At 33.9% G+C, this 22,200-nt stretch overlaps 1 protein-coding gene and 2 long non-coding RNA genes across 5 annotated transcripts; all 3 read left to right on the forward strand.

The window, feature by feature from the left end:
* Positions 1-157: 157 nt before the first annotated feature.
* LOC149497163 (uncharacterized) lies at positions 158-2,935 on the forward strand. The gene is made up of 2 exons (XR_016320415.1): positions 158-409; positions 2,767-2,935. It is a non-coding gene; the product is annotated as an uncharacterized LOC149497163 (long non-coding RNA).
* A 2,507-nt stretch (positions 2,936-5,442) lies between these two features.
* Positions 5,443-6,647, forward strand: LOC105644191 (uncharacterized). The gene is made up of 2 exons (XR_016320607.1): positions 5,443-5,981; positions 6,332-6,647. It is a non-coding gene; the product is annotated as an uncharacterized LOC105644191 (long non-coding RNA).
* Positions 6,648-8,167: 1,520 nt separating this feature from the next.
* Positions 8,168-21,776, forward strand: EMB2773 (PHD finger family protein). 3 transcript variants are annotated; one of them, XM_020683215.3, is made up of 28 exons: positions 8,168-8,634; positions 8,919-9,115; positions 9,918-10,063; positions 10,137-10,230; positions 10,315-10,571; positions 11,229-11,336; positions 11,495-11,606; positions 12,657-12,753; positions 12,848-13,034; positions 13,179-13,610; positions 13,717-14,249; positions 14,321-14,531; positions 14,606-14,656; positions 14,769-14,927; positions 15,030-15,197; positions 15,541-15,840; positions 15,918-16,070; positions 16,929-17,098; positions 17,817-17,925; positions 18,559-18,717; positions 18,794-18,898; positions 18,966-19,199; positions 19,567-19,700; positions 19,776-20,069; positions 20,158-20,581; positions 20,889-20,981; positions 21,089-21,214; positions 21,302-21,776. In XM_020683215.3, the coding sequence occupies exons 1-28, from the start codon at positions 8,393-8,395 to the stop codon at positions 21,527-21,529; spliced, it is 5,523 nt and encodes a 1,840-aa protein (XP_020538874.1). In that variant the 5' UTR covers positions 8,168-8,392; the 3' UTR covers positions 21,530-21,776. The 3 variants fall into 3 exon arrangements, with proteins under 3 accessions (XP_020538874.1, XP_012084811.1, XP_089576416.1); XM_012229421.4 differs by having other exon boundaries at positions 8,919-9,106; XM_089720290.1 differs by lacking the exons at positions 8,168-8,634; positions 8,919-9,115; positions 9,918-10,063; positions 10,137-10,230 and having other exon boundaries at positions 10,405-10,545.
* The last annotated feature ends 424 nt before the right edge of the window (positions 21,777-22,200 follow it).

The raw sequence follows: 22,200 nt of genomic DNA on the forward strand, positions 1-22,200 counted from the left end.
TGTGTTAAATAATATTTTAAAAGAATTTAATTTGGAGAATATTTGTAGCCATTAGATTACAATGACTCAATCCTAGCCATCCAATGTTGAGAAAAGACTAAAATATCCTTGTGCTCAATAATTTGAGCAACCACTTTCTCTCCTTCTTCTTCTCTTTGGCGTTGGCTATCTCCTTCTTCTTCTTCTTCTCTTTGTTTTTCTTCAACTTCATCCTTAGCCAAATCCATCAAATTCAACCCATTTAACTTGATTTAAGGAATCAATCCTAGAGTTTAAAGCTTGAGAAATGATATTTAGTGAATAATTTCAAGTAATTTGGAGGACAAAGGGTGGAGCACTTCCTACCAAAGACAAGGGAAAATCAAGGCTTCAAGAGTTTGATTTAAGCTTGTTAGAGCTTATGTTTAAGGTAAGTGTTCATAAATCCTCTTACCTTGTTTAAATTTTTGATTTTGTGAAGTTTATACTATTTTGTGAAAATTGGAAATTTTATATGAAATAATTTGATTATTGAATTTTGGTGGTATACATGTGTTCTTGGGAGATTTCTAAGCATGCTTATATGTTGAATTGATGAGGAAAACATTTTCTTCTTCATCCTCCAAGAGTGGCAGAACCTATTGATGAATAAGGCCTTAAGTTTTCTTGTTATTCTTTGAGGATTTGTGATCTTAAGATGATATTTGATGAGTAGTGAGTATGTGGTAGAAATCTCTACCTTGTATATGATTTAAGTAAGCTGAAATTAGGACAAAATGTTAATGGGTGTGTTTAAGGACTGTTTTTCTATTCGTTTTATTTTCCCTCTGTATTTGAGTCCTTCATAAAAGTTGTAGTATATTTCTTAGCTTTTCAACCCATCCTCTTGTGTCCAATTTTGATATATATAGCTCAACTTATGACTAAAACACCTAAACTGACTCTGTTGTAACGTACCACATGCAGCAATAGATTGAGTGACTATTTTGACCACCATAATGGCAAGATTAGGTGTTGAGCTCTTCATGAGATTTGTTACCCTGTGTCTTGAGATTGCCCTGGTGTTGGATTGGTTTAATTTGAGTGTCTGGTTACGGAGAAATTCAATAAACATTGGACTTGGTTCTGCTGAATCTGGTCTGGACTATCAGTCTGTGTTCCTAGCTTATTTTGCCTATCTTGCAGATTTATCTGGGTTATGGTCCCTTCATAACATTTGTAGTATTTTGTCTTAGCTTTCTAATGAATCAAACATCACTCAATTTGGAGATACAGAACTTAAGTTATGTCTTAAAAACCCAGCAAAGGTCAAGATTATATTAATGCTGGAAATTTTCTATGTCTTAAATCATAGGTTTATTTGGATAAAAGTATGTATAAATCATGTGTGATGAAGTTCTCTTGATTATTTGTGTGGTTTAGCATTTACTTGACAATAAGTTTGACAAGTGTTGTAGTGGATATGTTGAAATGGATATAAATTGACAAAGTGTGGAATTGGTTTAGATAATGCATGATGAGGGTTGAAATGGATACTTTTGTGCATAAGAGTTATGTTAGCATGCTTGATTGGAGAAGGAAATTCCTCCCCTTGGTACCACCTTAGTGTAGTAAAGCTTATTTAATTATTTTATATATATGACATAAGTATGATTATTTGATAACTTATATATGCTTAGAGTTTTAACAACGAAATGGGTATTTATGGTGTATGTGCTTTGCATGTTGAATAAGGAAAATATGATTTTATATGATAAGAAATTTCTTATGATAAATTTCATTATGACTTTAAGAAAGTTTTAAAAGAAAAGGGATTTATGATAAATTTCCTATATTAAGTAATTATGTTTAAGTATATGAGTTACTTAAGTTCTGAAGTAAGCTTACATGTATGATTTCATATGATAATAAAATGTCTATGTTCAGTAATTATGTTTAAGTATGATTCTAAAGTAAGCTTACATTATGAATTTAAGAAGACTAAAGAATAAGACAAGTTTTCTGATAAGTGATATGAAGTAAGAATTAAAACAAGGATTTTGGGCTCTAATATACTTAGTGTGAATTTGATGCGTGATTTGATTTTTATTCTGTCTGATGAGCATGCTCGGCATTTGATGCCATTCTGATAAGAAGCTATGATCATATGCTAGACACGTGGGTGTCTTCTGTTCTGTTAGGGCGGACGCGCTCTATATGTTATGAAAAGGTTGGCGACCTAAGGCCATTATGAATAAGTTATGAAAACTTATCTGCTTCTCTTTCTCCTAAGTGTATGCGAGCCCTATGGAAAATATTTGTAAGACAATAAACGAATGAGATCATATTATTTTAGTAAACCTTACTTTGGAACTTAAGGATTATGTTATCAAATGAATTGTTAAAGCATGATATTTCGGTACATGGTATTAAATAAAGAGTATATGTATTGGTATAATAAATGTTCAAGTAATGACTTTATGATTTGAAAGAATTACATTATTATGTTATAATTATAAGTTTATTTGATATTCTAAGTAAAGAACTAAAGTATTTATAGTGATTAAATGTTTAAGTAAAGGATTTATGGTATAAAGAATTAAATGATTTATGTTATTAAGTAAGAGTTTATTTGATATTTCTTTTGCTATAAATGTAAATGTATGTTGAAATTTAATGATTTTATGATTATAAATGATTTTACGAAATTTGTGTTTAAAGTAAGTTGCCATCGCAACTTTGGTAAGTATGTGAATTATGAGCACCACTGAGTTTTATACTCAGTGCGTCGATTTTTATCACGTGTAGGTTGAAGATCGTGGTTGCTACTTGAAGATTTGAAGAGCAAAAGTGACTAATTTGGTAGTAGTCGATTGAGATTTATATAATGAAGAATGATGGCATGTATAATTGTTACATTTTCAGATATTATGTTATTTGAAATATAATTGAAGTATGTAATTATAAATTTTAGTCTTATGATTTATATGTTAAGTTAAGACGGTGTCTCCGGCACCAAATGTGGCATCCGCCGTCGGGTCTTTCGAGACTGGGCGGCGGGTGTTACAACAACCCCCCTCCCTTATTCCTTTCGTTTTTCATTCATTGAAGCTCAAAGCTCCACCGATCTGACCACCTCACATCACCAGCAGCACCTCTGGCCACCGCTTTCATCAACTTCGGCCATCGTAACAGAGAGATGAGATTGGTTTAGTTTGGGAATAATCCAAATCTAGCGTGAATTTGCAGAAAGAAAATAGGATGAGAGAAAGAAAAAAATAAGTTTAATAATATTCTAATTAACTTAGTAATAAATTTTTTTTTTTTAAATGTCATCTAGGAATATTTTACAAGTTCACGAACAGGAAAATAATTTATTTTCTCACGTGTTGCTGACTGGATTAATATGGGTGTGATATTAATAACTTTACAATTTTAAAGTGTTATAAGATCATTTTGAAAGCAAAAGGGGCCGCAAGATTTTTTTGTGCAGGTGCAGGGGCAAATGATGTATACGTCCGTATAAATTTAGTTTCTAAATTTGTGCAGATAGCCAATACATAAAATCATCCTGTGAGATTTTTATGTCAAGAAAAGCACAAGGATTCCATAAAAAGAGAAAAGGCCCAAGAACAGCCCATTTAATAAAAACTTATAAACCAATGATCTCATTCGCTGGACTGCATAGGATGTACTCTGGCGGCAAGCCCATTTATAATAGAAGCCGCGCTAAAAAAAATAGGGTGCATTAATGTAAAGGCTCGTTTAGCAACAAATTTGGAGTTAGCTTCTAGCATTGTTTATCAAGTTAAAATTCAATTTCTACTAATTGTAGCGTAGCGTCAGTTAATATAGTTTTTATAATAATTTTTATAAATTAAAATTATTTTGTACGAACGTTAAATACTCTTAACATTTTTTTAGTCTTTTTTACGTTTTTAAAAATTAAGATAGTTTTGTACGAAAATTTAAATACTCTAACATTTTATAGTTTTTTTTTTTTTTTTAACAACTACTACAATAGCTGATATTGCTAAAAAGATTAAAACACAAGGCAAGTACTTCCCATAATAGATTCAATATTCAATATATCTCTAGTTTTTTTTTTTTTTAAGAAAAATGACAATTTATTAATAAAGAATAATAATGTGAATACATAATAATATTTACAGAATAAGAAATATGAATATAAAAAATTGAAATCTTCTGATGCTTTTTCAAATAAGATGATAAAATAAACTTTTTCCATCGCACAAGAATTAAAAAATGTCAAACAATTTTTCTCATTCCAATATCATTATCTGAACTTAAAGATTTATATTCTTGAATCAAAAGTAATCAACAATCAACAATCCATGAGATACTAAATCAAAAGAACTACTATGTGAATAAAATGAGAGAAAAATACAATAAAATCCCACTGTGAGAGTGAAAAAAACACTTAATCCAACTAAGAGGGTGCAAAAACACTCAATATACAAATTTGAGAGACTAAAAATCAAGAATCTTGAAATTATTGAAAAGAAAATTAATTAAAATCAGGGGAAAAACATAAAGGGAACCAACTTGAAAAATAAAAGCAATTTAATTTTTTATTGATCATGTTAATTTTCTATTTAAATATAAAGTACATTGAATAAAATAAGAAATTACATCATATACCATATATATATATATATATATGAAATATGATACAAATATAATAAACACAATTTAATTTAATTGTTTATTTTAAATTTTTATTTAAATTTAAATAAAAAATTTCGATGGTGACTGAATGAACGAAGTAAAATCTTGAAAAATTCTGAGAGAGTAGAAAGAGGATGAGAGACGACTAGGTTTTGATTTTTGTTTTTTACAAATTAAAATTTAAAGTGTTAGTACTAAGTTGAGGAGACACAAATGAAATAAATGCGACTTGCATGCGCATATATATATATATATATATATATCTTGCTGTTCTACCAAGAATTAGTTTTCTTTCTCGTAATTCAACAATCACAAATTGATGGAAGGGCACAATTTTTGCAGAAGCAAACTCATCTCGTGCCTATTAATGCCCTTATAGCGGCCTACCTTCTACTTAGCTTCATCTAATCTACTGTTCAAAGAGTAAAAAAAAATTAAAGACAGACTTCTCATGATCAATCTACTGTCTGAAATTTGTATGAGAAACTTTGAGATTCATAAAAATGGAAATTCAAAAAATGAAATTTAAAAGTGAGATTAAGTTGGTTGATAACTATCTCGTGACTGAATTGATATGGAAGAGCTCAAATTTTTAAATAATTGTATATGGGTGCAAGTCAAAGAAGCAAATTGAGTTCTGTTTCCTCTAAAAAGTAGTAACATATCGACATCGCAATCGTTGAAAGAGACTGAACGACCGAGCGTCCGAGCCAATAATAAGCTACAGAAAAAAAAAATATATATATATATCGTCTTTTATTTATTACTCGCGGTACAGGTTCGCGCAGCCTTCAATCTTGATGATTGTCCCATGTTTGTTACGAGAAACTGGTTTCAAGGGTTTCTGATCTCAGATCTAATTCCAAATAACAGAGTTGTTGCAGTTTCCATGTTCTGTTTATATTGAATCTGTAATTGTTTTCCTGTTTGGATTCAATTCTTACCTTCCTGTCTAGAATAAAGTCCTACTACATGTCGTCAAGTACTTAATTCTCTGACTTATAGATTCAGAAGATCCATAATATTCTTTCCTATTCAACTTCCTCTTCAATCCTGCGTGCCGTTCTATATATAAACCTCTCAGAACACAAAGCTTTCTCGTACCAAACAACTGTAGGTTTACTTCATAAGCTAAATTATTCAAATTCTTAATTTTTGTTGAGCTGATTTAAGAATGGAGCAGCTTGTTCTACCATCTGGGTACAGGTTTAGACCAACAGATTCAGAATTAATTCTTTATTATTTGAAGAATAAGATACTGGGAAAAGAACTTCCTGTTAATATAATCCCCACCATTGATGTTTTCTCCTGCAACCCAGATCAGCTTCCATTGAGTAAGTTCAATTTCTTGATCTTTATCTTGTTATTATTAGCTGTGAATAATCAATTTCTTGAGTTAAGTTGTGTTGGACAATAACTTAAGTAGGCGTTTCACAATATAGTGGTTTGAAGTGTCCCTGTTTGAACTGGCGTTTTTTGAAGTGTCCGCGTTTTAACTACCAGCTTTCAACCGCTATTAAATCTATCTAATATTTTCAGAGCAGAGTTTAACGCTAATTGTTTTTACATATATACTATTGTTTTAATTTTTAAGTGAATATATTATTTTTATTTTAATATATTAAATAAAAAATATTTACTAAATTTTCTAACTATAGAATTTAAATTTCTGAACTTTTTACAGGTGAATTTACGCATGGAATGCCAAACGAACGGTATTTCTTTTCCAACAGAAGAAAAGGCAGAATTTTAACGGAAGATGGTTTCTATCATGTCTCTTCTACTGGATCCATCTACGACAAGAATAAACTTGTTGGTTTTGTAAGAACACTCGATTTCTACCATGGAAGGCCTAATAAAGGAATTAAATCTAAATGGACTGTACATGAGTTTAGGGTTAATCCTCAAGTCTTTCAAGAAGACGAAGATGCTCAAGAAAATGTAAATTTAATTTGCTTTTTGTTTTAATTTTTTTATGTGATTTCTGAATTATAATTTTACATGTTGTATAACCTTGTTAATTTTTTTTTTCAGATTTTAAATTCTGTTGCCTGCAAAATTATTCATAAACTCGAGACATCAACGTCTCAAATAAAAGAAAAGATAAAAATTATAGATCTCGAATTTGAGGACGAGGAGGAGAGCGAAATGGAAAATGTTCTCTCTAGGGACAATAAATTCAGAGAATAATTAAATTTTCTGTTCAAATTTTGTATTAGGTTTTTTATATTCATTTCTTTGTCATGTCAACCACAAGCATATTTATATAAGTTATTGGTAGAATTAATTTATTGCAAGAATACATATTTTATATAAGATTTATTTGTTTTAATGTATTTTAATCGATATTTTTTTAAGTTAGCGTTCCTTAGTTTGGTTCGGGTGTTTTGGAAAGTCTATTGACTTTGATTTGGGTTTACTTACTGAAGTTTGTTAAGTTTTTTTTTTTTTTTGAATTTTTAATTAATGAAGTTAATTTTTGCTAATAAAAAATGTAGTTCAAAATTATCCACTACAAGCAAGATGCTTTTCAAGCCAATAAATGGTTCAAATTATATTTAGAAAGCAAATTAAGTCTCTATTTGTCAATTTCCAACTGAGCAGTTAAAAATTGAATAAATATACAATTTGACCCCTCAACTTATATTCAATGTTCAATTTGGTCCAAATTGACTTTTAGATCATAAGCCATGAGATTTTATTTACAATCAACTGGCGCCTTTTTCACATGAAAAAAAAGGTAGTACTTATAATAGAGTGAAGCATAATTTTAAAAAGAAAAAGTAAAATAAAAATGACAAAAGACAAGTCGTTTTCTCTTTGTAATCCAATTTTGCAATTCAACGTTTATACAGTTTGCATTTATAAAAATAATATAATAACCACAAATTTATAAAAAGGTACCAAAATATAGATATTCATTTATTTTCCACAATGTCTTAAATAGCTTGAAGAATGAAAAAATAAACTTTGATGCTTTTTTCACTCTTGATTACAATGTCTCGATGACGAGAAAATATAAAAAAGTGAAAAATAAAATTGAGATGAAAAGCAAACTGAGTTGATCATAATTTCTCTATTCACTTAAATGAGGAGGAGCTGATCAGCCAAAAACAAAAGTGAATTGGCTTTTAAATGAAATTTCATGACTTAATTGATCTAAAAATTCGATTTAAAGTAAATTGAATATTAAAAGTAAGTGGAGGGATCAAACGGAGTATTTATCCTCTAAAATTTTCATAAATTCAAAAGATTTGGAGGTTAAATTCATTCTCGAAAGCAAAGGGTAAAAAGTCGTTAACGAGACAAAAATATTTAAAATACAATAAACGTCCCCGACAAGCTGGCTACACAAACAACAAACCAAAGGGCATTTCAGTAACTTCGCCTATTCTGAGCTACCTAAAACGCTGAACCGGGCAAGTAAAACAGGGTCAACCAAGGGCATTTTCGTGATTTAGGCAAGTTTAGCTCTAATTTTTTCCACACATATAAAACTAAATCCACTTTGCCCCCCAAAAATCCCCAAAAAATAACTTTCCCCGCCATTTGCATCCTCCGTTTCTCTCCCAAATTCTCTCTTTCTAGGGCTCACAACTCTCTCTGCAACTGACAAAACCCTAATTCTTCTCTAATTACCCCATGCTTCCGCATTTTTACATTATTACCACTTCCAATCTACTCTACATCACTCTATGTTCATGCTTTCACTGTGCCAATTGTTAACTCACCGGTTTATCAATCGATGAGCAATTCAAATTCACATACTACCGGCTCCGGTGTCTGGGGCATAGGGCTTTCGAACACTATTCACTCGGAGGTTGCGCCTTGCTTGCCGTTGCCGTCGCTTCCGGTGTTTTGTGGCGCATCGGATCCAAACCTTCGGTTGTTCGATGAAGCTACTGCTTGGTCTTTGAATCGAAGTGAAATTCTCTCTCAGTCTGTTCGTATCGCTGATCTGCTTCGAGAAACTGACGTTTCGTATCTGTAAGAACTTCTCTTATATTTTTTTGAGCTATAGTTATGTTTTATATGAGGACTTGATCCAGTTAACGACTTGATTTCCAAATTTGGTCAAATTAAGTCAAGGCAGTTATCAGTTCAACTTCACAGACTTGATTCAGTGTTTTTTGAGAACTTATGTTGCCTTTTCTTAGTTAATCCTACTATACATATTGTGGATATTCCACGAGATTTAAATTTGTTTTCCGATTCTTACATTGATTCCATTGTGTTAGTGGCGCTTTGTTTATAGTTGTTGTTGTTTTCAGGAACCTTAGACACGAGACAAGGCCATGTCCATCTGAATTTGTGGAGCCTTTAGAGCTTTATGACCAGGTTCTCCAATGTAATCCCCAAGCATTCGAACATGGAACTCCTCTCCAATGTAATCCTGAAGCATTTGAGCATGTAACTCCTCTCCAATGTAATCCTGAAGCATTCGAGCATGTAACTCCTGGTAAACAAAGTAAAGCACTATTTTACTTTCAGTTTGTTTTTCTGTTACTCAAGCATATTTGTTGTTTATGAGTGTACTGTATAGGTGAGTGAGCCAATATATAATTCATTTTCTGCCTAGAAATTCGGATGCATGTTGTTAGGCAGATTAGCGTGAATTATTTAGATTAACCCTTTAAACTTAGAATATCTTTCAGTGTGAAAAATCAGTAGCATTACTCTAGATATTGTAGACTTTATAGCAGGAAACTGATGTATTATATTTTATATGTGGTTGGTTGTCTGAGATTACTTGTTTGACTTGGAGCTATTCGTATTGCTCCTGTATAAAACAATGTTAAAGATAAGCAGCATGATGTGCAGATTTTATAGTAAGTCTTTTGTATATATATCAAACAATGGAGGATTAATTATTATGCATATACGATCACTTAAAAGACCTGACTGGAGGAAATATCTTAGCTTTTTTTTTTTTTTTTTGTTTTAATCAGATATGATGTCTCAATTTGGTTGGTAAATAGAATTGGGAGTTAAATAATGAAGCAGAAGAACAGCCTTCATAACTTATTTAAAGTATTTGTTTTTGTGGTGACAATTAGTCAAAACTTATGAAATAACTAGAAAGACAAGTGATCAGGTGAAGAAGTGTTATATTTTACGAGTTTAATTTAGATATATTGAAATATCTTTGGGTGTTTTACTTTGAGTGTATGCTGTTCCATAATTTTGTTTTTCTGTGCTGCATTATCATTTGTACATGAAACTTAGTGTGCTGTGCTTATTGTTTACTGTGCATTTTTCAAGTTTCTCAGGTAAGAAGCAAACTTCTGAAAATACAGTGTTTGAAAGCAAGCCCATTGGGTCAAGTGTACCTGTGTTCAAGCAAGGTCATAGAGAGTATGATGGAACTCAAGATCACCAGCTGAACTCCATTCACCAACTCAACTCCATTCCTAATGTAAGTATGCTTTGGAATTCAGCTGCAACATGATTGGTCTTTCTATATTCCTGACATGGATTTTAAACTGCAGGACATTGCATCATCTTCAAAAAAGCCAAAAGTCAAGAAGAAGGTTACTGATGACATACCACCAGTGGTCCAGCCAGATCCTGCTGAGTTTCAAGGTTGGCATTGTGATGATCATTTCTTCTCTCGTCCCCTTATTTCTATATTTATGCTAAGATTTTGGTGCTTATTTTTTTGTTTAGATGCCATCATTGGAAGCTTCTGTGATATGCTAGAAGACTTCTATGGTAGATCTGAGATTATGAGTGATGAACGGGATGAAGCAGAGTGGTTGTCAGTGCCTGTTGCAGAACTTAGGATTCTTGTAAATGAAATAATGTCCATACGTGCAAAAAGGCTTCTACATTTGGTTCCTGTAGATATTCTAGTGAGGCTCTTACGAGTTCTCGATCATCAGATACACCGAGCTGAAGGTTTGTCTGTTGATGAATGTGATCATGTGAGTTTCTTTATTCTTTTGTTGCAGTTGAGATCTTGTTTATGCATTGTTTCTTTGGGGATGGTGCACCACTGTGTGTCCTCTCTTCTTTACTTTTCTTTTTTGTCTGGCATTTTAATGTTTGTTAGAAAATCAGATATCAAGTTTATAAGATTTTGTTCAGCTTTATTTGAATTCCTTTGCCTTTGTTGAGTTTTGTGATCTTCAGCTCTCATATTTGCTGCATGCTATTCTGTTATGTGTCATGCGCCTGTTGTAATGTTCTCATTCAGCCACTGGCTAGGATAGTTTATGTTGATTTTTGAGCAATGATTTCAAAGGTTCCTTAGAGAATATCGTCAGATGAAAAATCTCAACTGATATGCATGGTCAATTTTGCCAAGGATGTAATGAATTTAGCATTGCAGAAGTGGAACCTTATTTGTCTCCTATGGATATTGGTTTTTGACATCAATTGTGAAATTGGAAGTATATTAGGAAACAATGGTTTTCTGTCATCGATCTTCATTTGTGGCATCTGTGGTTTCTCGATTAAAATTGTAATATTTGAGTTCTTTTAAATAAATTTTTTTCATGGGTTTTATAAGTCAATAAATATTGGCATTCATTACCATGCTGTTTGATGTAGTTATTTGACTTCTGTTCCTAATATTGCAGCCAGATTCAGATGCAATCTCCTTGGTCTTTTGTGCCCTGGAATCCATTCATGCAGCTCTGGCTGTAATGGCTCATAATAACATGCCGAAGCAACTATATAAAGAAGAGGTTCATTCTATATTTGTTCTTTGTTCCTCTTTCCTTCTGGAATTAACAGTGTATCATTGTTGTGCTCTATTTGTTTTCATTTCTGTCCTTATAGTGTCTTTCTTAGGTTTTTATATTATTCTAACCTCTGATGGTTGATTATGGCATTTCCATGTCAGAACATTGAAAGAATTCTGGAGTTTTCTAAACACCAAATAATGGATGTCATCTCAGCTTATGATCCAGCATATCGTGCTTTGCATAAGTCAAATGACAATGGAGCACCTGAATGTAAGTCTTATGTTTTGATAAAGCTGGAATTTTCTGTAATTTGCTTTGTTCTGAATTTCATTACTTTTCTGAAAAGTGTGCAAAATTGTATGTCGTGATTGTAAAACTTGCTTTATAGCCTAGAATTTGGAAGGGATCCATAAATTCAGATCACAAAATTGAGTATCTAAGATTTTACAAACCATATATTTTAGTCTTTGGAGAAATTTATACACATTGCTACTACGATTGAGACTCATACAATGGATGTCCTTTAACAAAAACAACTCAACCGCTAATTTGTGCATATCTATATTTAAGCTATCTAATACATTGTTAAGTAAAGGGTCCAAATTATTCTATTTTTTTAAAAATTAACTTTTTTCATCAAGTCATTTGAGAATAATTTAATCATATAACTTTTGACAAGATGTTTGTTTAAACTCTGTTATTGATAGCACAATTTCAATTCTGAAAAGCCTTAAGAAAAACTAATAGTAATATAATAACAATGATCGCATTCCACGTCTTCATCAATAGTATATGGTACATTTGTTCATATCCGTGATGTTAATGACAAAACTTCAATGCCGAAACATGCAAATGCAAAATCTTTGTAGTTTGCAGAAAGATCACTATTAGTACTATTTGATGTTAAATAAGTAAGCAGTCTGATATTTAATTAAATTATTGAACTACTGTAATGGCTTCCATGCAATAGGAAAAATAGTACAATTTACCAGGTAAACTCATGCAATCATTTTGATCTCGTTTGGAAATTCAGTCTCAACTCAGTTTTGCTTGATTGAAATTCTTATGTACATTTATAATTGTTTTATGTGATTCTGACTTGTAAAATCAGATGGCTTAATTATCAATTTTAACAACAATGAACTATAGTTGCAAATAAAAGTAAAGACAGGATGGTGGCCTTTTCAAATTAGTTTGGTATAACATAACCTCTTGTTTCCCTTGTTGGTTGTTTTTTTACATCAAATCAGTAATTCATTGCACGCAGTATTATTTATATTACTATAATTAAATGTCACATTCTTCACCTTTGATTGTCAGTTGATGAAGATGAAGATCTTGAGACTGACTATGGTTCAGCAAGCAAGAGAAGGCGTAGTCAAAAGAGTGTAAAAATGAAGAAATCAACATCAAACAAGTGTGCTTATCAATAAACTGTTGCTTGATATTGAATATTATGGTGTTTAGTGTCTTGAAATGAGGTTCTTATGTTTGATGATTTTTCTTGGTAGGGTCTCTGGCGCTATAAATACTATACTACAGAAACTGTGCACTGTTCTTGGTTTACTGAAAGATTTGTTGTTAATTGAGAGGTTATCTGATAGTTGCATTCTACAACTGGTGAAGACAAGCTTCACAACATTTTTGGTGGATAATATTCAACTCTTGCAATTGAAGGCAATTGGTTTAATTAGCGGGGTAGAGATCTGTACATAATGTTTCTACTTGAGAGCTTGTGCATTTATATTTTGACATGTATGCATGCATACATAAATGTTAAGATTTCATATTTATCATATTTTTCTTCAGTCTGAGTCTTGAGTTTTTAAATTATTGGTACAGATATTCTATAAATATACACAGCACCGAACATATATTTTAGATGAAATAGTTCAACTTCTCTGGAAGTTACCAGTTTCAAAGCGAGCACTGAGATCCTACCACCTGCCTGATGAAGAACAGAGGCAGATTCAGATGATTACTGCTTTGTTGATTCAATTGGTACACAGCAGTGCAAATCTTCCTGATGCTTTGAGAGAAGCATCGAGTGGCAATTCCATCTTAGAGATCTCTTTGGATGCTAGTTATCCACCCAAATGCCACGAAGCTGTCACGGAGACGTGCTGTCTTTTCTGGACCAGAGTTCTTCAGCGCTTCACAACAGTAAAAAATCAGGATGCTTCTGAACTAAAAGTGATGATGGAAAATCTTGTTACAGATCTACTGACAACTCTGAATTTACCTGAATACCCTGCTTCAGCTCCTATTCTGGAGGTGAGATGCATAAAAATAATATATGCTTAAATAAATTGTTGTTTGAGGACGCGTCTGCATTACCCTAGATCTTGTTGGGATGAAATCCAAGAACTGTTGGTTGCAGGTTCTTTGTGTATTGCTGCTCCAGAATGCTGGGCTGAAATCCAAGGACACTTCTGCACGTTCCATGGCCATTGATCTTCTTGGTACCATTGCAGCAAGGTTGAAGCAAGATGCTGTCATTTGCAGCAAGAACACATTTTGGGTATTAGTAGAATTGAATTCTGGTGATAATATCAATCAGAGTTATCCAGAAGACATCTGTTTTGTTTGCTTAGATGGAAGACTTGATAAAACACTGTTTATGTGTCAAGGATGTCGCAGATTTTTTCATGCAGATTGCATGGGAGTAAGAGAACATGAAGCTCCTAATCGGAGTTGGCAATGCCAGATTTGTGTTAGCAAGAAGCAACTTGTTGTGTTACAATCATACTGCAAATCACAGAGTAAGGATGAAGGGAAAAAGAATAGTATTCATTCAGAAAAGAATTCTAAAGCTTGTGATCCCATTACAAAAGTTGAAATTGTTCAACAGTTGCTATTGAATCACCTGCAAGATTCTGTATCTGCTGATGATGTGCACCTTTTTGTTCGATGGTTTGTACTGGAAGCTCTATCCTTACTGCTTATATATTTCCATGGGTATTATAGGGAACATGTTTTTGCAGGTTTTATCTGTGCTTATGGTACAAGGATGATCCTAAGTCACAACAGAAGTTGTTTTACTACCTTACTAGACTCAAATCAAATCTTGTTGTGCGTGATTCTGGGACTACCCATTCTATGTTGATGAGGGATTCAGTGAAGAAGATTACTTTGGCACTAGGGCAAAATAGTTCTTTCTGTAGGGGGTTTGATAAGATTCTTCATATGCTTCTGGTCAGTCTAGTATTTCACTTCATCTATTCTTGTATGCAGTATGATTTTGATGGTTATATATTTGTCATTTCCAGGCAAGTTTAAGGGAGAACTCCCCTGTAATTAGGGCCAAGGCATTACGAGCAGTGAGTTGAAAATTTTTTTTTCTTTGATCTGCTAGGCATCGATTGTGGAATAACTGACTTCCATGTTTGATGACATAATCAGTGTCCCTTTCCCTTTGTTTGATGTAATCAGGTCAGTATTATTGTAGAAGCTGACCCGGAGGTGTTACGTGACAAACGTGTACAATTGGCTGTTGAAGGAAGATTTTGTGACTCTGCGATATCTGTAAGAGAAGCAGCACTGGAACTTGTTGGTAGGCATATTGCATCACATCCTGATGTCGGGCTGCAGGTTTGTCAAGTTCAAGTTCACTCTTTCTTATACATTCGTGGAATATTCTTTTATTTACTTACGTCTCTTCTTCCCTCTGTGAAAATTTTGGTTATGTTGCAGTATTTTGAGAAAGTTGCTGAGAGGATAAAAGATACAGGAGTGAGTGTTCGTAAACGAGCTATCAAAATTATCCGAGATATGTGCACTGCAAATGCTAACTTCTCTGAATATACAACTGCTTGTATTGAAATCATTTCTCGTGTTAGCGATGATGAGTCAAGCATTCAGGTAATTTAAAAGCAAAATGAAATGATTCCGACGTAATTATTTGGCATTTGGCTATCTTTTATTAGTTGTCCACCCTTCCCGCTCTTTAGCTTCATGTATTATATTGTATAAAGATATTAGGCGATTGTCCTAATGATCAACGTGCTCTCTCACCTAGCCTTATGTTATTGAATATTTGGCAATATTTGGAAGTTCTGTGATATTATTCTTTTATAAGCTATCAAACTAAATCACGATAGTGTTACTGATTTTTATTTATTTTTCTGAAATTACTGTCACTTAAATTACAAAGTGTTTGTCTTCCTGATGCCATTTCCTGGCCATCTGTATTCTTTTGTCCCAGGATCTGGTCTGCAAGACATTTTATGAGTTCTGGTTTGAGGAATCATCTGGTTTGCAGACACAATATTTTGGAGATGGAAGTTCTGTACCTTTGGAGGTGGCCAAGAAGACTGAGCAAATCGTTGAGATGTTGAGGAGGATGCCAAGTCATCAGCTTCTTGTCACTGTCATTAAGCGCAACCTAGCCCTTGATTTTTTCCCCCAATCAGCTAAAGCTGTTGGGATCAATCCTGTGTCGCTTGCATCAGTTCGTAACCGTTGTGAGTTAATGTGCAAGTGCTTACTAGAGAGGATTTTGCAGGTATCATTTTTTGCTTGTTTATGCATATGTTTTTTTATTTGGCCATGTGAATCTTATTCTGGAATTTGTTGTGTCAGGTAGAGGAAATGAACAGCGAGGAAGTAGAGGTCCGAACGCTGCCTTATGTGATGGCATTGCATGCATTTTGTGTCGTGGATGCTACACTTTGTGCACCGGCTTCTGATCCTTCACAGTTTGTAGTCACTCTACAGCCATATCTCAAGACTCAGGTTATTTATGATGATGATATGTGCTTATCTGGTATCTGTCTAATGGCATAAGAACATCAGCCGTAGTGACCTCAAGCCTCATCGTAGGATGTAATCCAATAAAATGCTTTTTATGCCTCTTTTGTTTCTGGGATGAGAATTCAGTGCTGAATTTTCTCATGATAAAATGTTTTATCTCTTGCTCTACTAGGATATGCTACATGTGGATACATGCAATACAAACCTGTTGGCATTTTTTAATAATGTTCCAAAATGAATCAGAGATTGCATTATACACATAGTGTACTAGTGGTCTACATTTTGTTGGCCTAGTTGATGAAAAAGTTAATATTTAAGTATTATTTTATGCCATTATGGAACTGTTGAATAGCCATTGCCATATGAAGTAGTTATTTGAAAATTTTAGGAGGTTACATGTTGAAAATTGTTAATTAAGAGGCCATTATCTGGAGTAGTGGTAAAAGTCTTAGGGTAGCGTCTAAATATCAAGTTTGAGTTTCAAGGGTTTGGCAGCATTGAAATTTTCATAGGACTTTGACTTGACAGGGTCGTAACTGGGTGCTTTGTACTTTGAGTTGTTTCATGTTTACCGGCTCTAAAAATTATCTACCTGTTGAGGACTTGTAGAAGTATCTTGTCCTTGTATACTTCTTTGATGTAATAGAATATGCACAGTGGCAACAATTCCACACAAGGTGTTCATTGTTTCAACTTAATGTTGTTCTAATATTTGTTATTGCAGGCTGCTTTTGTATTTATTTTCGAATTGGAATGAGTATGAAAATAAGCTACTACTTATTCATTTGTCTATTGCTGGATGTAATTCATATACTCTAATCAGCATTTTTCTGTGTCCAGGTTGACAACCGAGCAGTTGCGCAGTTGCTGGAAAGTATAATCTTTATAATTGATTCTGTTCTCCCCCTAATCCGAAAGTTGTCTCCGGTTGTTGTTGAAGAGCTTGAACAAGATTTGAAGCACATGATTGTTCGGCATTCATTTTTAACAGTTGTCCATGCTTGCATCAAGTAATTTTTATCTCCTTTTTTATTCTGTCATTATAATTGCTATATTTTCTTAATTTTTTTGAGTCTATTTTATGATTTAGTGGCGGTTGTATATAGCCAAATTTCTTTAACCTGTGGATTATGCATGTTCCCCCTTCCTGCTTTCTTCCCTATTTTCCTGAATGAGCTGCAAAAAATAATTTGGTTTTTGATTAGATTGAGGGAGGAAAACCATTCTTTTATTTTGTGTTGAAAGGCTTCTTGTTTGGTCATTTCTTGCAACATTGAGTTTGTGAATACTTGTAATATATTACAATTTTGCTGTAGCCTTCTGTTATGTGTACTTTTGTTGTTGTTATGTAAACATGAGCTGGATGGCATTGATAGGCGTTAAATTTTTGTTCTTTGATTATCATTCAATTCTATTATGGTCTATGGAACCAAATTTTTGTGGTTTTCTCATAGTTCTTATATAGTTTGCTCTTGTGATATGGGATAAAGTTTCCATATATCACTTGTCATGGAAGGTTTGGTTTTGATACCTTCAGTGTTCAGCAAATAACATATTATGATAGATTGGCCATTTACCTAATAAGGAAAACAGAGTATAGTCTTTCTTAACATGGATATGGGACATTATTTGTACACATTTGCATGCTCTATGTCATTATTTAGGTGACAAGTGCCTTTTTTAGTTGGCTTTCAAATTTATAGTTATGGATCTTGTTTCTCATTGCAGGTGTCTTTGCTCTTTGAGTAGAGTAGCAGGAAAGGGTGCTGCTGTTGTTGAATATCTTATTCAGGTGTTCTTCAAACGTCTGGATGCTCCGGGAAATGATAACAAGCAGGTAGGTAGCTGCATCAGTTTCTGTTTCTATTGTCTGGAGTTCTTATTTGTATACTATGTATCAATACAAGGTTACATATCTGCAATACAGAAAAAAAAAAAAAGATAAAGAAATAGAAAGGCTTTGCTAATAATTCCACATTGAATAAATATCACATCCATAAAGGGCATATAAGGCTGGAAAGCTAGCCAGCTAATTGGTTAGTATTAGTTGGCCCAAGCTCAATTAGGCCCAAATTACTCACTTTATGGTTCTAACCTTTTACTCATTCATTTGCCTCTATCCTTCAATTCAATCTTGTAATAGGCTGCATCAAGTGTTGTTTTGGCGGTTACTATATACTCTGTTGTAATATTTATGTGCTTTATGCATGTTGGTGATATAAAATGGTTTGGATGGATGACAGTTAAACTATCAAGATATTTTTGCACCTGAATGAAGAGCAGGTTTTATAGCAAATTACACTTGTTTGTTTGTTTGATTGAAGAGTAGCCATGCATTTAATTATTGTTGTTTATTGTTGTCACAAACTTTTATTTTAGTTGTTCAGCTGTTATATTTGGCGCATATTCTTTGTTTACAGAACAATTTATTAAAACCACAGAATTGACTTTAAGACTGTTTGTATCGTAGCTGGTTTGCCGCTCTCTATTTTGTCTTGGTTTGCTTATTCGCTATGGGAATTCTTTGCTGAACACCATTGGTAACAAAACGATTGATGTAAGCTACCTTGGGTTGTTCAAAAAGTATCTTCGAATGGAAGATTTTGGTGTAAAAGTCAGATCTCTGCAGGTATGTGGTCTTTGGCTCTCAGTTACTGAAGCCTCTTTACTTTAAGTGGTACTTATCTAGATTGTAATTCTTGTAGGCATTAGGTTTTGTTCTAATTGCTAGGCCTGAATTTATGCTGGAGAAGGACATTGGGAAAATATTAGAGGCAACTTTATCTTCTGGTTCTGATGTTCGTCTTAAGGTATTATTGTCCCCTGCCATTCTGTGATTTCATTTTAAGTTAGTGTACTAATTATTCTTTTGTTCAGATACAAGCATTGCAAAACATGTATGAATATCTTCTTGATGCTGAAAGCCAAATGGGGACAGATAAAGCCGGTAATAATCAAAGTCATTATCCTGTAGAGCAGGGAAACAGTGTTCCTGTTGCTGCAGGTGCTGGTGATACTAACATCTGTGGGGGTATAGTTCAGTTGTACTGGGATAGTATTTTGGGGAGATGCCTGGATTTCAACGCACAAGTTCGCCAGACTGCACTTAAGGTGAGGCCCCATATTCTGTATTCTTGTCCCAGTATCCTTAATGCTGCAAACCTGGCAACATCTGACATGGAGGGGAAGAAAACCAAAACAAATAACATCATATGGCATAAAGAGATTTGGGATGTGCAAACCATGAGTATAATCAGTAGTTTAATAATCCAGATTGAATATCAATATAGTTCTTTGCCAGCAATTTTTAAGATGCTGGTCAAGATCAGAACTAGATGAAAATTTCCTTGGTCTGATTGCTTGTATGTGCCTGGTTAGAAAGCATGGCTGGTGAACTTCACTTGTTGCCTGTAGGCTAGTTGCTGGATTTTGGATTGATGTCTTGAGTTTTGCATTTGTTTCCACACTTTTAATGCAGATTGTGGAGGTAGTGCTGCGACAAGGTCTTGTTCATCCTATCACTTGTGTTCCGTACCTTATAGCACTTGAAACAGATCCTCAAGAGTCGAACTCGAAGTTGTCACATCATTTGCTTATGAATATGAATGAGAAGTAGGCTTTTTGAAAGACACTCCTTTTTCTCCTCTCTTGATGTATTTGTCCATCTTACAGATAGTTCCCTTTCAGGTATCCTGCATTTTTTGAAAGCCGGCTGGGGGATGGTCTGCAACTATCATTTATGTTCATGCAATCCATTTGTGGTGTTTCTCCTGAAAATCTAAACCAAAAACTCCAATCCAAAACTGCTGGAAATTCAAAGGGAAAACCTGAAGGTGGCTCGCTTGTGCAAGCAAGGCTTGGAGTTTCCCGAATTTACAAGCTTATTCGTGGAAACCGTGCTTCAAGGAACAAATTTATGTCTTCAATTGTGCGTAAATTTGATAATCCAAGCTGGACCAATTCAGTTGTTCCATTTTTGATGTGAGTTCTCTCCTTTATTGCCAGTCCCATTTATCGCTTATCCCATTCGGTATAACATTTACAGAAGGATGTTGGTTTGCTTTTATAGGTATTGCACAGAAGTACTTGCTTTGCTGCCATTTACTATTCCTGACGAACCCCTTTATTTGATTTATGCTATAAATCGGATAATACAAGTTAGGGCTGGAGCACTTGAAGCAAATATGAAAGGATTAATTTTACATTTGTCGCAAAGAAATTCCCAGAAGGCAACTCATGAAAATGGAGTATTTCAGCAAGAGCCAGCTCAGCCCGTTCTTAATCATTTGGCCATGATGGATTTAAATAGGATGATGCAACAAGATCCAGTTTCTCAGCCCAATTCGACTCCTTTGACATCGTTTGATTTGAATGGAACAGTTCAGGAAGAGCCTCATTTCGTCTTGAAATCTAGTGCCTCAGGAGAACCAAAGATGGATAAGAACTCTGGAGAGACTCTCAGCATCTCAAAAGATGATGTGGAGAAAATCCAGGTACTTTTGGGAACCTCTGGTGCTATTCTATTTCAGCATGGAAAGTGTGGTTGTTTTCGTCCTTGTGGGCTGGCACCAAGTTTTTCATCAAATCTGTGCTTGGTTTACCCGGTGAAGGGAAAAATGGTGGAGAATCTTTCAGTGTTGCTATTATATGGTGTCATGTGATAGCGCGTTATTGCCTTTATTGTTCTCCTTTCTCCCTCTTTCTCTTTTTGGATTAATAGTAATTACATACATATGAGTAATCTCAACATGCCTGAACTTTTTTTTTCTTCCTACTCCTTTATCTATGGTTCTCATGCAGGTTGATTGTCTCTGGGCAATTGCATTACAACTTCTTTTGAAGCTGAAGAGGCATCTTAAAATTGTGTACAGCCTGAATGATGCCCGCTGCCAGGTAAAATCTCCACAAATTCTGGCTCTACCTTGCTTTTTGTTTCCTACAGGGTAAAATTATATATAGGCACAGTTGCAACTAACTTCACTCAATACATGCACTATCAGGCTTTTTCTCCAAATGAACCCCCGAAACCTGGGGAAGCTCTTTCAAGGCAGAATATTCCATTTGACGTCAGTGAAACATCTACTAGTGTGCCATCTACATACCAAGATTTGCTACAGAGATATCAGGTAGCATGAACATCAATGAAATGAGGCATCAAATTTTTATGACTTGTCCTGTATAATAATTTTCATTGGCTTTTCTTTTTGGCACAGGAATTTAAGAATGCTTTAAAGGAAGATGCTGTTGATTACACCACTTACACCGCAAACATCAAGAGGAAACGCCCTACCCCTAGAAAGGCAAAATATGGACAACGGATGAATGGAGATGAAGATGATGATGATGATGACGGAGAGTGGACAGGAGGAGCTCGGCGGCAAAGTGGTGGTGGCGGTGGCGGCAGGAGAGGTAACAGCAATAGAGCAGGTAGGCAGCGATGATGATAGCTTTTGTAAATATGAAATAGATAGGCTAACATGTACATTACTTAGGAGAGAAAAAAAAAAAAGAAAAGGCAATAGAATAGCCTGACATCAAAAGGAAAGAAATTTCTGGAAACAGAAGAAAGGAGAGGTCTTGTTATATATGATAGCAGTTGGTTCTGTTTCCACTTTGTAATTTGTAATTTGCTCAAAATATATTTTGTGACTACATTCTTTTCTGTCAATGAAATTCACGATTCTTGCATTCAGTTTCCAGCAAAGGTGTAGCGCACTCAGAAATTTGTTCCTTCATGTGAAAACTCTTCTCAGAGTGAAACAGCTAAAGCCCCGTCTCAAATCTTCATCTTTTTTCTGTCCTCACCCTTTCTTCCTTTTTTGTCTTTCGAGTAAATTGCAATCAGAACTTTGATTATGAGAATTTTGGTTACTTCACAATTCTGATTGCACTTTCTAGTTCTGTAATGTAAAGCTTTAATGCCCAGTATATGCTAGTTTGATGGTTATCATTGCAATTGGCGTTGCCATTTTATTTAATTCCAAATAATTGACAAAATAAAATAAAAACAATACCACGCTCCGGTTGTTCTGAAGAGTAACCTCAAACATTTTCTTTCTGAACTTCCCGACGATTCAGAAAAATCAATTAATAAAAAAAATATTTTCAGTCA

Source organism: Jatropha curcas, chromosome 4, assembly GCF_041381405.1.
Source record: "Jatropha curcas cultivar XTBG-Jc1 chromosome 4, XTBG_Jcur_1.0, whole genome shotgun sequence".
Classification (NCBI taxonomy): Eukaryota; Viridiplantae; Streptophyta; class Magnoliopsida; order Malpighiales; family Euphorbiaceae; genus Jatropha; species Jatropha curcas.

Coding starts and splice junctions, on each gene's coding strand:
- EMB2773 (XM_020683215.3), top strand. CDS start 8,393: ATGAGCAATTCAAATTCACATACTACCGGCTCCGGTGTCTGGGGCATA. Junction 15,198..15,540: donor ATGATGAGTCAAGCATTCAG/GTAATTTAAAAG, acceptor CTTTTGTCCCAG/GATCTGGTCTGCAAGACATT. Junction 17,926..18,558: donor CGGGAAATGATAACAAGCAG/GTAGGTAGCTGC, acceptor TTTGTATCGTAG/CTGGTTTGCCGCTCTCTATT.